Genomic DNA, 15,204 nt, shown 5'->3' with positions numbered 1-15,204 from the left:
TGTATCAGATACCCATTGCTGTTGGGTGGGTTCCAAGTCATAGTGACTCTATAAGACAGAGTAGAACTGCCCCATAGAGTTTTCAAGGAGTGCCTGGTAGATTCGAACTGCCACCCTTTTGGTTAACAGCTGTAGCTCTTAACTACTGCGCCACCAGGGTTTCCTTGTATCGGACAGTGCTGCTAAAGAGATGAATCCTAACACGCCCCCCTGAGGTTGGGTGCAGACTGCTTCTTTTTCCTCTTCCTGGGCATTCTGAGCTCGGTAGGGAAAGTCGATCACTTTCTCGGCTGTTCTGCCTTGTCACACCTTCTCTGGTGCTGGTCCCCATGGCAATGGGAAAGATGATCCTTGGAAGGCCTGAGTACCTTGCTGAAACCCAAAACTGTGACAGCTGGAGCATTTCCCTGTTCACTTGAATATTGTCTTCCATTTCATTTTGTAGTTAAAGAACCATCCGTGCTGCTCTAGTGAGTTTTTAAACTAAGGTTTGATGGTCCTATGTGGGGTTTTTATTACTGAAGCCATGCCTGAATTAGTACAGTTAATCCTCTAAGGAGCCCTGATAGCACAACAGTTACGTGCTCAGCTGCTAACAAAGAAAGGTTGGCGGTTTGAACCCACCCAGTGGCTCTGTGGGAGAAAGACCTGGTGACTGCTTCCACAAAGATTAATCCAAAAACCAAAACCATTGTCATCAATTCCGACTCACTGTGACCCTATAGGACAGAGTAGAACCGCCCCATAGGGTTTCTAAGGCTGTAAATCTTTACAGAAGCAGACTGCCACATCTTTCAGCCTAGAAAACCTTATGGAACAGTTCTACTTTTTCATATGAGGTTGCTATGAGTCGAAATCGACTTGTTGGTACCTAACAACAACAACAGCCCTCTAACCGGTCGCCTTGCCTCCAAGTTCTCCTCCCCTAAGAATTCTCCCAATGCTGCCAGATTCATTGGCCTCAGGTACAGTTTTGGTCATGTCAGCAACTGCTTCACCTCAAGGCCCTCTACCATAAAGAAGAGAAGTGTTTAATGATTTCCAAGTGTCTTCCACCTTTTTTTTCCACCCTTAATCTGCTGTGATTCTCCAGTGTTCTCACCAAAGCCTATGACAAGACTGTCGATTTTATTTCAGTTTCACTTTTCAAAAGAAAAATGTCACTCAGTGCTTTTCAGAGGAGAGGTGAAGGGATCTTTAACGGAGAAAAGTCAAATGAATAAGAGCCAGGTGAAAGCAACTGATAGAGCTTCTCCCAGCCCATCCGCAGTGGCTAGTAAAAGCTGGTTTATGTAGCAAGTTCTGTCATCCACCATACCTTACTAAGTGACAGTCCCAAATATCTATAGTGCCACAGAATCATAAATCCTCTCCTGAATCCTCAAAAGAAAGTTAGATTATGCTTGGTTGGCTCTTAGTATTCGGGGTAGCTTATTGCATTCTCGTTGGTTACTGCCTATACCTCTTGCTCTCTGATCCACTTATCGTTACGGTGTGCGAGACCATTCTTCCTGTTCTTCCTTGGTTCCCTGGTTCTGTTCAGGGCTAGTTAAGCCTCCCCTTGGTCAAAGCTGAGGTCTTCACCATCATTCCATCTCATAAAATCCTTTTTTCTCTTTCCATGTCCAAGTCCAAGACCAAGAGTTTTCTTTGACCAACTTAAGCATTGCTGAAGTTTTCTCTGCAATCCATGGCAATACTCCCCGGTTGCAGAGAATAAAAGGCAAGGGGCCCCTTTCATATTGGGAGGTCCCATTATACAATCCTCTAAGGATTGGGTTTGCCACTTCTAGCTCTTTGACCTTGGGCAAATTCCTTAACCTCTCTGACCCTCTGTTTCCTCACAAAATGGAGATAGCAGGATCTAACTCAGGATTGTTGTGATGACTAAATGAGGTTGTTGTTGTTGTTAGGTGCCATCGAGTGGGTTCCAACTCACAGTGACCCTATACAACAGAACAAAACATTGGCCAGCCCTGGGCCATCCTCACCATCGTTGCTATGTCTGAGCCCATTGTTACAGCCACTGTGTCAACCCATCTTGTTGAAGGTCTTTTTTGCTGACCCTCTACTTTACCAAGTGCCTATGTTAGATTATTATAAATGATATCATTAACCATGTGTGGTAGCTATGGAGACTCTTTGAAACAAAATGTTTGATAAAGCAGAGTGGAGGGCTCTTTCACAGATTCAGTAGCATAAAGTAAATGCAGAGAACAACCCAAAGCATGGTGTCGTATGGTGGCATCATGGCAGCCGCTGGCAGAAATGTCTTCTAAGGCCTCCGTGTCCTGCAGTATTGGAACCCTGCCAGCCCCCCGCCCCGCCACCACCATCACCACACTGGGCTCTGCTGCGCTGGGGGCTGCTCACGGGGGGACTCTCCCCAACCTTCCTGTGCTTCCCCACCAGCTGCATGAGAAGTTTGACCGGTTGAAGAAACTACACCAGGATGAGAAGAAGAAGCTGGAGGATAAGAAGAAATCCCTGGATGATGAAGTGAATGCTTTCAAACAGAGAAAGGCAGCTGCTGAGCTGCTTCAGTCCCAGGGTTCCCAGGCTGGAGGGTCACAGACTCTGAAAAGAGACAAAGAGAAGAAAAAGTAAGTAGTAGGCTGGGCTGGGGTGGTGGCTGCTATCTCTTCCTGCTCATCCCCTCATGGAGGGGGCTGAGGGCTGGTCACTGAAGGTGAGCTGGGGGCTGTTAGACCAGTTTGGGCACCTATAATTGGTCTCAGTGTTCCCAGGGGCTTTGGATTCTGCGAGGTTGGGGAGCTAATAGTAGGGGAGGAGTGTGGCCTCAGAGGCCCAGCCCCCTCTTAGAAAAGCCCTGTAAACTTAAGGTAGGAAGTAGAGGGAGGGAAAGGAGAGGAAAAGCAAAAGAAAAGAGAGAAGAGTAGAAGAAGGGTAGAAACAATGAGAGCTGCAAAGCTATACTAGAGAGAGGAATAAAAAGAAGGCAGATAGAGGAGTAGAAGAAAGAGAGAGCCTTTAGCAGGGGCTGTTGGGTGCCTTCTCTCTCCCTGAGAGGTTGGAGCTGATCTGGCTTCTGGGCCTTCTCCGTCTCTGTTCTCACTAGCTGCAGCCAACAGAGCTTAAAGTGCTGCAGGCCGCAGCTCAGTCCTGATTTCCCACCCCTTTGCCATTCCTTCCTCCTGGCTGCTGCTTTGTTTCTGGCCCTGGGTACTGAGAACTTGATGGAGAGGCTCAGATTACCAGTATAATTTGTGTGCCCCATCCTCCACCTGGGGAATGATTTTCAAATCAACCTGTATCTCCTGGTATTTGGTAAGGCAGGATAGCATGGGCACCTGGTTACCAACCAAATGGGGCAATAATTCTAACCCAATCCTAGTTTTTGCTTACTGAGGTTACCAGTCACTCCTCATCCCAGAATCAGAGACAAGCATTTCTTCTGGGACCTGTACAATGTCAAGAAAGTATCCAGTGGTCCCCTTGCGTTCTTTAGCTTGTTTGTGGAGCCTGACTTAAAGAGGCCCCAGGTGGAGTGTTTTTTTACTGAAGGGGCCTGAGGATCTGAAAGCTATCTGTGGTCATTGCCTCCTATTTTTAGTCACTTGTTCTTTGATTTAACTCAGACATTTGGCAGAAGAAAGACACCTCTCCTTTCCTCTGGCCCTGTTTTATTCCCAGAGGAATAAAACAGTGACTTTTCTACAACAGTAAAATATTTTATATTTGAAGGCACTCAGTTTTGCAATTCAATTATTCTTTATTCAAAATTTGAAAGTTTTCACCAATTTGTCCAAAGATTTTTATTACTGAATCATAGCACTCTATGACAATTCATTGACTTATTAACTCGTTTGATATTATCTGATGGATGAAGTTCAACTAGCCATCCCCCCCGAAAAAAAAGTCTCTTTGGACACACCATATATTACATATCTGTCATGGTATATTAGTTGCACCAGTAGGAATGGATTCCTATTTTTAAGATCATAAAAATCTAAATTTTTCCAGCTCTAGCCTGTTGCCTTCATGGTCCGGTGATATTTGTGTTAACTCAATTCCTGGGGCAGTTTCACCACCTGCTTGCAGGAATTAGGAGAATAATTTCTTCTGGCCCTGTTGACACTAAACTATAAATATTCCCTATTCAGATGTTCAGGGAAAGTTTCTCACAGACCTCCAGGCTTCCTCCCTAGTTACCTCAAATGTACCGACACCCAAGCATAAGGCCCTATGTAGGGAGGCATTTCTCTCCAGCCTCCAGGAATATTTGGTGCTGGTGACGGTGCCCTTTTCTAATTCTTTGAGATGGCTGTAAACCTTGCTGGTGTGTGGCACCTCACCTCAGCAAAAAGGGCCTAACAAGATAACCTGTCCTCTTCCATATTTCCAAATGTATAAGTGGCCCCAGCTCTATATTTCCTACATAATTCCATGAACAGTTGGTTAACTTCTAGAAGTCCCACCCTTAGACTTATGCCACTCTGCTCACATGGTGATGGTGGTGGGTTTTGAAGGTAGAGGTGGTGGTAATACTATTTCTTCTTGAGAGATAGTGGTTGAATCCAATAGAGTCACTCATTCTGAATTTCCTTTGATGGTCCTTAAAGAGATTAAGAAAGAGTGCCAGTGTTTCAGGGGGCCCTACCATCCCATCCTTCTCTCTTCCCCTTCCCACTTAGTCTTCTCATTTGACCTCTTAACTCCTCATTGTTTGTGTCAACTTATAAAAATTGATTTCTCCTCATGCTCATTCCATCATCATCAGCTCTTAATGTTTTACAGTTAACTCTGCTGTTTGCTGCATGCTGCATGAGACCCAGGGTCCTGGTAAGCTTTATTAACTCTAAATAGAACTGGCAATGGCTTCTAGAACACATTCCCTCAAATCCACCCCCCCCCATACACACGCCCATCTCTAATTAGAATCTGCTTCATTGGGCTAGTTGGTTTCCTCTTGTGACTTAAAACATTAAAAAATAGCCTGGTGTGATTTCAAGTGTGCACGTGGAATGCTTGGTTACCTGATTAAAAGGGGAGAGTTTTCAGACATTTGCTACTAGAACAGCTGGGTATCATAGGTGGATTCTGCGATTAATATTTGAGTTTCAATTTTGGCAATTTTTTTCTTGGACAGCCCTTAATCCTTAATTATTACTTCCAAAATTGACTCAGCTGTAGTGATGAGTGAAAGTGCTGGGCTCACAAGTCCTATCCTAATGCCACAGTCAACATTGACTCCCAGGTTTGGGAATGTTCACAGCCAATGGAAACTTGCTTCTCCATTTCCCTCTGGTGGTTGTTTCTTATCTGAGGAGTTCAAGGTCTCAAATTTCCTTTGGCTATGTACTCCCAAAAAAACATAATAAAAGTGGGAAAAAAATGAAGGAACCCCAGATATTACAGGGAATTTCTTACATGTAATTCTACAAGTACCAAGTTCATGGAAACTTTTAATAAGGAGTTAAGCAGGTAAGCTTTGGTGAGAAGGATTCCTAAGGTGGTGTATCCACAGGAGTGAAATACAAAATAATCCCTGGCATGTAGCTTACAGGGAGCTGAAAGCAATGATTAAGCACCTCTGTAAGGTTCCTAGGAGCCTGGCAGCACAGTGGTTAAGAGCCTGGCCGCTAACCAAAAGGTTTGCAGTTTGAATCCACCAGCTCCTCCTTGGAAACCCTGTGAGACAGTTCTACTTTGTCCCGTAGGGTCGCTATGAGTCGGAATCGAATCGACGGCAACAGGTTATAAGGTCCCTAGGTGGCACAGACAGTTTGTGCTCAACTATTAACCTAAAAGGTTGATGGTTCAAACCCCCTCAGAGGCACTTTGAAAGAATGGCCCAGTGAACTACTTCCAAAAGGTCACAGCCATGACCATATAGAGCAGTTCTACTGCACCCATGGGGTCACCATGAGTCAGAATCAACCTGACAGCAATAGTTTTATGTTTTTTGGTTGGTTGGTTTGTCTTTTGGTACCTTCTCTACTAGTAGAGTTCTTGGGTGGTGTGAACTGTTGAAATTTGTTATTCGAACCCACGCGGAGGTGCCTCAGAAGAAAGGCCTGGTAATCTGCTGCCCAAAAGGTCACAGCCATGAAAACCCTACGGAGTGCAGTTCTACTCTACAACACATGAGGTTGTTATGAGTCGGGTTAGTTTTTTTTATCTGCTCTACTTGACTCAGGTAGTAGATGAGGAGGGAATATAAATATTATTTTATTTAAAATCATTGTTTATAGTTTTTTAAAACCTTACCATGGAAACCTTCAAGCATGCTCCAAAGAAGAGAGGATAGTAAAATCAAGCCCAGTATAGCCATAGTCTGGCCTCCAAACAACTATCAACACATGGCCAATCCTGTTTCACCTATCACCCAGATGAATTATTCTAAAGCAAAACCCACACCGCTTCATCTGTAAATACTTTGGTTTGTATCTCTAAGAGACAATGACTTGTAAAGAAAACGTAACCACAATGCCGCCATTACCGCACCTACAAAATTACCTTAACATCATAAACTTTCTAGCCAGTGTTCAAGGTCTTCCTGGTTGTCTCATAAATGCCTTTTTTACATTTGATTTGTTTGTATCTGGGAATATAAAATATTGAGAAGAATTCTCCCCCCTCACCAATATAGTGTGTGGTTTAAATGGAGGGCCTGCTGTCACTCACCAAACTGATGGCTGCTGCTGTTGTACTGGGGACTTGGGCAGGTGGCAGAACATCTTACTTACAAGCAAATCTCAAAGAGGAAGTCCATAAAGGCTTCTGAAACATAAGGCCCATGAAACTGGGCCAAATGAAACAATCTGAAAGAACAATGAAATGATTTGCCGTCTAGCTGAAAGGAAGGTCTTGGAGCCTCTGCTAGTTGACTTGAATGAAACAGATTTCCATGGAAGATGATTATCAATTCTTAGAGTGTCTCGTTCTTGGCTGTAGTCTCAGCGCCTAGCAAAGTATCGGATGCACAGTAGGAATAGGAGCTTGGTTACTGCTTATTTTCTTTGTTCCCTGGTTTTCAATGAGAGCAGGAAAGCTATATCCTGGTAAGTTCATTCAGGCTCCATTACGCATGGTTTGACATAATTTTATTCAGATTTCCCTGAGTAAACAATTATTAGTAGCCATTACTAAAATGAATTTTGGCAAAACTATCATTAAAACCACACTTTACACGTGGGAGGTAATTGGTAAACAGCTGGAACAGCCAACCCCAACCCCAAGGAGGTTGGCCTTTCATAGCAGTTTTCTCTACAGCAGCCACAAAAGCAGTTCCAGGCCAAATAGAAGAAGGAGGCCTTGCTTTCCAGGACCTGAAAGCAGTGAAGGCAACCCAGCCCCCTCCCCAGATCTATCATTCTAAAGGTGGACCACAAAGGCCACATAGAAGGCAGACAGTGAGGCTTACAAATTGGCTTTGAAATTGCTGGAGGCATTGCTTACAGTTGTCTGCAATTGTAAGAGAGGTTCCTTTTTGATCAGTACAGAGTTACAGATACTATGTCTCAACGGCTAATGGTCTTGGGGGCTGCGCAGTGTACATACAACAGGTGTTGTTGTTATTGGGTGCCGTAGAGTAGATTCTGACTCCTAGCGACCCCATACGACAGAGGAGAACAGCCCCACAGGGTATTCTTGGCTGTAATCTTTACAGAAGCGGATTGCCAGGTCTTTCTCCAGTGGAGCCACTGGGTAGGTTCGAACGGCCACCCTTTCGGTTGGCAGCCAAGCAGTTAACCTTTGCACCACCAGGGTGTATACTTAACCAAAATATATCATGAAGCCCAGTAGATTGGCCATTACTATGTATTTTAGGCTACTCTTTTCGGTTAGTAAATAGAATATTGGAGACTTTAAGGGACTTCCCAAGGATCACACAGTGAGCTAGTGGCAGAACTGGAATATTAACGCAGAACTCCTAATTCCGGATATAAATTACCGATCACCTGATTGTGTGTGTGTGTGTGTGTGTGTCCCCAAAGTGTGTGTATGTATGTCTATGTGTGGGAGTGTGGGTATATTGACTTTGGGGAAGCAACTGTACAATTCTACCATGAAGGTGTTATGTATGAGCTTTTAACTAAAAAATGAAACCAAATCAGTTGCCCTGGAGTCAGTTCCGACTCATGGCGACCCCATGTGTGTCAGAGTAGAACTGTGCTCCAAAGGGTTTTCAATGACTGATTTTTTGGGAATTAGATTGCCAGGCCTTTCTACCAAGGTGCCTCTGAGTGGACTCAAACCAACAACCTTTCAGCTAGCAGCCGAGCACGTTAACCATTTGCACTACCTGGGAAATGTGCTTTTAACTCTCTCCCTCCCCAAAATATTTAGTAGTCTTTTTAGTGGGATAAATGTATTTGTCAACTAAGAAAACCGAAACCAAACCTGTTGCCATCGAGTCGATTCTGACTCAACAGTGACCCTGTAGGACGGAGTAGAACTGCCCCACAGGGTTTCCAAGCCTGTAGATCTTTACAGAAACAGACTCCCACATCTTTCTTCCATGGAGCACCTGCTGGGTTCCAACTACCAACCTTTCGGTTAGTGCTTTAACCACTGCGCCACTAGGGCTCTTTCGGCTAATAAACAGGGGCTTATCTCCACAACCAAGGACTTGTCAGCGACGCTGTGGTGTGATGGAAAGAGTGTTGATTAGACAGCCAAGGGATTGAGGCTCTAAGCCTGGCTGTGACTTTCTTTGAGACCACAGCCATGTCAGTTGACTTCTCTGTGTTTCTCAGTTTTCTCATAAGTCAAACGGGGATCGGTACCGCAGGCCCTGTTTATGTTACGGGGATGCAGCTTAGATGGAATAAAGTTCCAAGTGCTATGTGAACACAAATGAATATGTTTCCATCGCCCATGTTTTTAGGTAACTGTGCTCTGGACCCTAGGGCAGAACCTAGTGGCCATCCCCAGGCACTTCGCAAACAGGTCTTGCCCCTGGGGTATCAGTTAACTGACCAGGACTGCTCTGAAGGCTACCTGAGGTGAAACCTCAAATCTCTGTTTTCCCTATGGGACAAGGAAATGCAGTGGCTGAGAACCTAGAACTCTAGCCAATGGCCTGAGGCCATCTGGAGATTTGCTGACAGTATTTCTGCACAGGAGTCCCTAGGTGGTGCAAACGGTTAACCAAAACGTGGGAGGATTGAGTCTACCCAGAGATGCCTTGGAAGAAATGTCTGGTGATCGATCTACTTCAGAAAAATCAACCATAGAAAACCCTATGGAGTACCGTTCTGCTCTGACACACATGGAGTAGCCATGAGTTGGAGTTGACTCCTCGTCAACTGGTTTGGAGCAATTAGGAAGAGATAAAAAGTGTTTCTGAGGTTGTTGATAATTATTTTGCTAGCTCATGCCACTACTGCTGCCACTCAGGAGTGTGTGTGGGTGTGTGAGAGAGAAAGCATGTTCCCTGGAGCCAATGCAATAAGACCTAAAGATCATCTAACATAGCTGTATTCTAATTTATCTATTAGTCATCATGACTTAATTAAACAATTTTCTTCTGACTTTTTTTTTTGGTACATTAATCCATCCATTCATTAACCCAACTTCTCTTTTCATTTTCAGTTTGGGCTTCCTGTAGACGCCCTTCCCCTGCGCAACAGAGCTGGGCCTCCCCTTCTCTAATTCCCCTTTAACACAGTTGGAGGGCATACAACCCGTGTCCCCCTTCTCTTCCTGCCAAGGTTCATAGAAGCCTGAGAGTCTGAGGATGGTGTCTGGCCTCTGGTCAAGAAGCCAGCAGTCGCATGGCTTGGAGATGCACCCCGCATCCCAGTTCTGTTCCCAGTGCCCCCAGCCATCCAACCCTGTCTTTGCCAGACTGTAACATGTTCAGGGGCCCCACCAGCTTCCCTGCTCGAAGTCTGATTGCTACTTGTTTCCCTGATGGATTTGCATCTACCATAGCTGGGTAACCACTGGTCAGCACCGTTTCCCCCCCTTAGTCACCTGTATCCCAGTTACTGGTCTTCACTGACATCCTCCCCCACCCAGGTGCCATAGCCCCTTCTCAAGTCTACCCAGAGGTGCCTCAGAAGAAAGGCCTGGCTACCCGTCTTAGGAAAATCAGCCATTGAAACCCCTATGAAGCACAGTTCTACTCTGACACACGTGGGGTCGCCATGGGTCAGAATCAACTCCACATCAACCGAGGGATCCGAAAGAAGATCCTCTAGTGCATCCTCCTTCTGGCCTGCTAGCCCAGCTCTCTCCAGCTTTGATTCACTTAAACTGGCACTCAAGTTTTATTCAAAATCCGGGATGAATTTATTTACACTCAGCCTTTCCCTGAAAACACAACTGCTGGAGAAAATATCATGCATCTCTCCTCTCTGTAACTCTGGGTACTCCACGGATGCAGAAGGGAGAATAAATCTGAGTACTATTACCAGCCTAGTGTCTTGAATTGTAGACTTCTAAAATTCTTCTGAGGGGTTCCAGAAACTCCTCTGTATTTTCACATAAGGTCTCCACCCCATCCCAATAAGTAGTACCAGGTACAATAATCCCATTTCAGAAACTGGCAAACTGAGCGGGCAAAGAATCTGCATTTTGGGTTTGCTCTGATGAGTCATCCTCTAGTCTCTATTTATTTGGTGAATGTGATGGTGATTTTTAATAAGCATTTTGCACATGTCCCCTAATAAGAAGAGGAGGGACAGAAGAAAAGAGGTATTGTGCTTTAAAGGGTCCTTAACCTTCTCAAAGAGAAAGACCTGGCAATCTGCTCCCATAAAGATTAACAAAGATTACAGCCTAGAAAATCCTATGAGGCAGTTCTACTCTGTCACAGGGGGTTGCTATGAGTCCATATTGATTCGACAATGCCTAACAACAATTTTCTCTCCAGTCCAAGGATTTGATGTGTAAAAACTATTCCAGCCCTAATTTTGCTACTGGGTCCCATCCAATAGTAGCTTTGGGGAGCTCTTGTGAGGTAGGCAGCCCTCCATTGTCAGGGCCACCAGGGGCAGTGGCCTTTGGTGTTTGGCCAGTGATAAAGTGAGAGCTAGAGGTACCCAGGCAATGATCTGTGGCTAATACGCCATTTCTCTGCCCTTCCTTTGCAGTAACCTATGGCCGTGTACTGAATAGCATTCCCCGCTACAGCTGGACTGGACTCCATGTAGTCTTTTAAAGCCCAAGTTCTTATTGTAACTGACAGCTTGGGCTGCCAGGCAGCCAGGCTCCCCCCCTTGCGATGCACTATCACTTCAAGACCCACCTCTTCTTTTTGAATTCCACAACTTGCTCCTGCCTCCCAGGCCCACTGGCATGGACCAAGACCACCACCTTCCTGTTGATTTGATTTGATTTTTTGAGGTTGTTGTTGTTTTGACCACTCACTTTCAAACCACAAAATCAAATAAGGCTATGTCAAATGTTCAGGCCTTTTGGAAGTGTTGAGAATTTGGGGGAAGGCCACTAAGTTCTCTCTTCAATAATAATAATTGGAAGCAAAAAGTAGAGAAAGTGAAAAGCAAACCTTTACACACGCTTTCTCTTCTCTGGTTGGCAAAGCCTAGAGTGCAGTTTTGAAGTGTATTTTGTGGTGAGTTAGAAAGGATATTCTCATTTTGATTCACTGGTTAGTGGCCGGAGACAGGGAGGGAGGTGAGGCTGCCAACAGAAGCTAGTTTCTTGGGAAAATCCAAGTCACAGTGGAGTGCTTTAGGAGACCCTAGGCTTGGAAACACCGATAGTCAGCCAGTAGCTCTGGAGGATGCTGAGTTAGGGCTGTTATGTCTATTTGGGAAAGGCATCTTTTTTGCAGCTTTGATGCTTTTATGTCCAATTCCAGAGCTGCTTCCACTGAATGCCAGACTTAAAATCAACCAACCATCTGATCTCTATTCCCCACCCCACCGCCAGTAATTATTTACATTATAAATAAGAGCCCCTCCCTCCATGGTTGCATTCACTGTATTTATAGATGAACTACTTGAGGGTTGAGGGGCTCTAAGGAGCCCTGGTGGCACAGTGGTTAAGCGCTCAGCTGCTAACCGAAAGGCCTGCTAACTGAAAGGTTTGATGGTTTGAACCCACCCAGCTGCTCCTCGGGAGAAAAAACCTGGCAATCTACTCCCATAAAGATTAAACAATCAAACAAAAAATAAACCCCGTTGCTGTCAAGTCGATTCTGACTCATAGTGACCCTAATAGGCCAGGGTAGAACTGCCCCCAGAGGGTTTCCAATGTTGTAATTTTTACAGAAGCAGATGGCCAGGTCTTTTCTCCCATAGAGCCGCTGGGTGGGTTCGAACCACCAACCTTTGGGTTAGCAGCTGAGTGCTTAACCACTGCACTGCCAGGGCTTCTTTCGTAAAGGTTAAGCCTAGGAAACCCCATGGGGCAGTTCTACCCTGTCCTATAGGGTCGCTATGAGTAGACATCAATTCAATGGCACCCAACAACAAGTATTATAAAATCATTAGAGCCATACAGCCTTTGCCAGACCTTTGGAGATGAGGCTAAATCAGGAATTTTATATAAAGGGGGAGAGACAGGTATGTTCCACTTTTTCCATAAGGGAAACCTGAGGCCAAGAGAAGTTAAAGGACTGGCCAGAGGCCCCACTGCTGTTTTTATGGCAGAAGCCAAGCTAAATTCCATATCTCCTGACTCACTGTACAAAGGCAGTCAATCTGTTCGTATCTTTCTTGGAGACAAGGCCTTTGGCGTTTGGAGAAACAGAATAGTCAGTATTAGAGGGCCCTTCCGCTGCTGCTTCCCCCCGCCCACCCGCCCCAACACACGCGCGCGCACACACACAACAATAGGAGAACCTCAGAGGTGAGGGCGGGGCAAAGCACAACACTCAACTGAGTGCTTCTGCTGATGGCAGGAATCACCAGTGCACCTGTTAGCCAGCTGGCAGGCCTTCCTGGACCTCTGGGATGGGGCCCAGGCATGTGTATGTTTAGCAGGTGCCCTTGGTGATTCTTGTCAACAGGGAAATTTGGTAAACAAAAATCTAACAAGAATTAAAATACTTATTTTATTAGATAGCTTTTCTCACTGTAGACAGGTTATTTTCCTCTTCAATGAAAAGGCTTTTTAATTAGTACAATTGTTTCTATTTAAAAAAAATATCCTAAGTACTCTGTTTACTTCTGGCGAAACAAAACCAGTCATTAGAGATGGTCTGGGCTTTTATTTTCCCAGACTGGAATGGAAAGGCTTTTCTGAGATGGACACCCCCCCGCCCCCGCCATTTCTCTTAAGCCAAGAAGTTTGCTTTCCTTAGCTGCAGTGCAGATCACTTTTGTTGTTGTTCTTATTTTTTGTTTTTTTTTAATTGGCATTTACATGTGGCTGTTAATATGTGCTTGTTTTTGCATTAAAACAAGAAGCTTTAAACCGGTGTGTAGTGTTCTTAAAATCTTAGCAGATTTCTCCGTGGTGACAGTCAATCATTGGCCCCATTTCTAACCTGTCTTCTCAAAAGAATAATCTGTGCTACTTCACACTGCCCACCTCCCTCCCCCTGTCTTACTTTGAATGTCCTTTTTCTTTGGCTAATTTCATGTTTTCTTTCTCTTTCTCTCTCCCTCTCCAGCTTTTTTTAATCTTATCTTCAGCAGCTGCACTAAGTCTAAAGGAGAAGACTGCCATTATAGAAGAGTTAGGGTTCCATGTTGTTTCAAACCAGAAACCAACCAATTCCCTCTGCCCTCAAATTGCGCGTGCGTGCACATGCGCGCGTGTGCACATACACACACACACACTCAACAAGTGTCATGTGTCCCTGTGTCCAGGCAAGAAGCTCTCTTCTGACTTACATGGTATTTTAAATGGAAGTGTTTTGTACTAACCTAACAAGGCAGGACAAGAACCATCAGAGCTGGAGAATGGACCAAATGTAACCTCAGAGACAACTGCAGGAGAACTCACCCAAGTGTAAGTGACTGGGGTAGGAGACCTCAGCTGTGGGTGTGGTAGTGCTGTTCAAAAGGTGTTGTTTGAGTTCCATGGTTTTCTTTTTGAACAACAACTAATCCTCTGGTTCCATGGGTTGACTGTCTACAGCCACTATTAAACATTTCTGCATATGGAAGCGAAAGTCAAACAACGTTTGTATCTTTTTCAGCCTTCACAGACCTGCAGACCCCAGCAAGGGGGATATACGGACCCACTAGCTAACACTCAGGTGGAGAAGGGAGAGGCAAGAGGGCCTTCAGCTTAGTGAGAGCACAATTCAACCTTCCAAGGCTAGTTGAGTTTTGAGATTAAGTTTCTGCTCAGCCTGAGTAAGATCTGGAGGGAGAGCTTTGATGTTACTGAGTCTACCTTGAGTTCATTGGTTTGCCTTGCATCAAGATACCATGTGAATGTGCTCATTCCCATATACCCCTTACCACCGTCCATCACCATTCCACTGTCCAGTGTCTCTTATGAGAGCCTCTTTGCATGTTTTCCAGAACTTTTGTTTGTTTTTCCTTTCTTCTCCTTTGTTCTTTTTGCTCAAAGGTGTGACCAGTCACTGCCCCTCTGGGGCCTTCATTTGCCAGAAGAAACATCTCAGAACCAGCACTGTTTAGCTTAATACCTTTCTAATGTCCATGTCAATTTTCAATAAAAGTCAAAGAAATGCTAAATGGCTGTGTGATCTGATCCTAAATCATTAGGTGATGCGGCCCGCCATGGTTTGCCCCGGGAGGAGTGGGTGGCTGCCTCCCAAGTGAGGGATTTGAGGGGCTCAGGGAGGTACCACCAGCCAATGGAATCTTCCAGAATTTTCCCACCGGGGCAGGATGGGGGTGGGCAGAAACTCCTCCAGTTTTTCCCCTATTATTAGCATGGATTTATTTAACTGATTATTTGAGCTAATTACCATGTGGAAGGAAGTGAAGTGCCAGGTCTTACAAAATGAGCTTCAGGTGAGTTTTAATTCTGGAAGGGGAAGAAATAACTCTGTTGCGCGACTTCCCTCATTTAACCCTGTTCTGTGAGCATCCTGAGAATTCATCAATATGATTGTTCTTTTTGGCCTGAAACCCATTTTACAGATAGCAAGGTGTATTTTGTGTCCTGGGGCCACCAGGGAGGGATGCCCCCTGTCCCTCCAAGCATGAAAATGGGTAAGAGGGAGAGTGGTCAGTTTTCATAGTTCTGGTTGCAGTTGCGGGGGGAGGATTCCTTTCCTTAGCTTCATTTCCCTAATAGCCAGATGCTGAAGACTGGACAAGTGGTCTGTATCCTGTTATG

General features: G+C 45.0%; 1 protein-coding gene across 6 annotated transcripts in view; it reads left to right on the top strand.

The window, feature by feature from the left end:
* SEPTIN6 (septin 6) overlaps positions 1 to 14,580 on the top strand; it is a 79,259-nt gene extending 64,679 nt beyond the window's left edge. The window contains exons 9-11 of one of the 6 annotated variants that reach the window (XR_010319636.1): positions 2,413 to 2,603; positions 4,742 to 4,803; positions 9,562 to 10,387. Coding sequence is in view for 5 of the 6 variants with exons in the window: in XM_064277539.1 (XP_064133609.1) it covers positions 2,413 to 2,603; positions 11,067 to 11,091 (216 nt within the window). In the remaining variant the exon portion in view is untranslated. Of the gene's footprint in view, positions 1 to 2,412; positions 2,608 to 4,741; positions 4,804 to 9,561; positions 10,388 to 11,066; positions 12,753 to 13,555 lie in introns of those variants that run through there. The other 5 variants (XM_023553861.2, XM_064277538.1, XM_064277539.1 and 2 more) reach the window with 5 other exon arrangements.
* Positions 14,581 to 15,204: the final 624 nt, after the last annotated feature.

Source organism: Loxodonta africana, chromosome X (genome assembly GCF_030014295.1).
Source record: "Loxodonta africana isolate mLoxAfr1 chromosome X, mLoxAfr1.hap2, whole genome shotgun sequence".
Classification (NCBI taxonomy): Eukaryota; Metazoa; Chordata; class Mammalia; order Proboscidea; family Elephantidae; genus Loxodonta; species Loxodonta africana.
The sequence above is the reverse complement of the archived record's forward strand: the minus strand, read 5'-3'. Positions and strand labels throughout refer to the sequence as shown.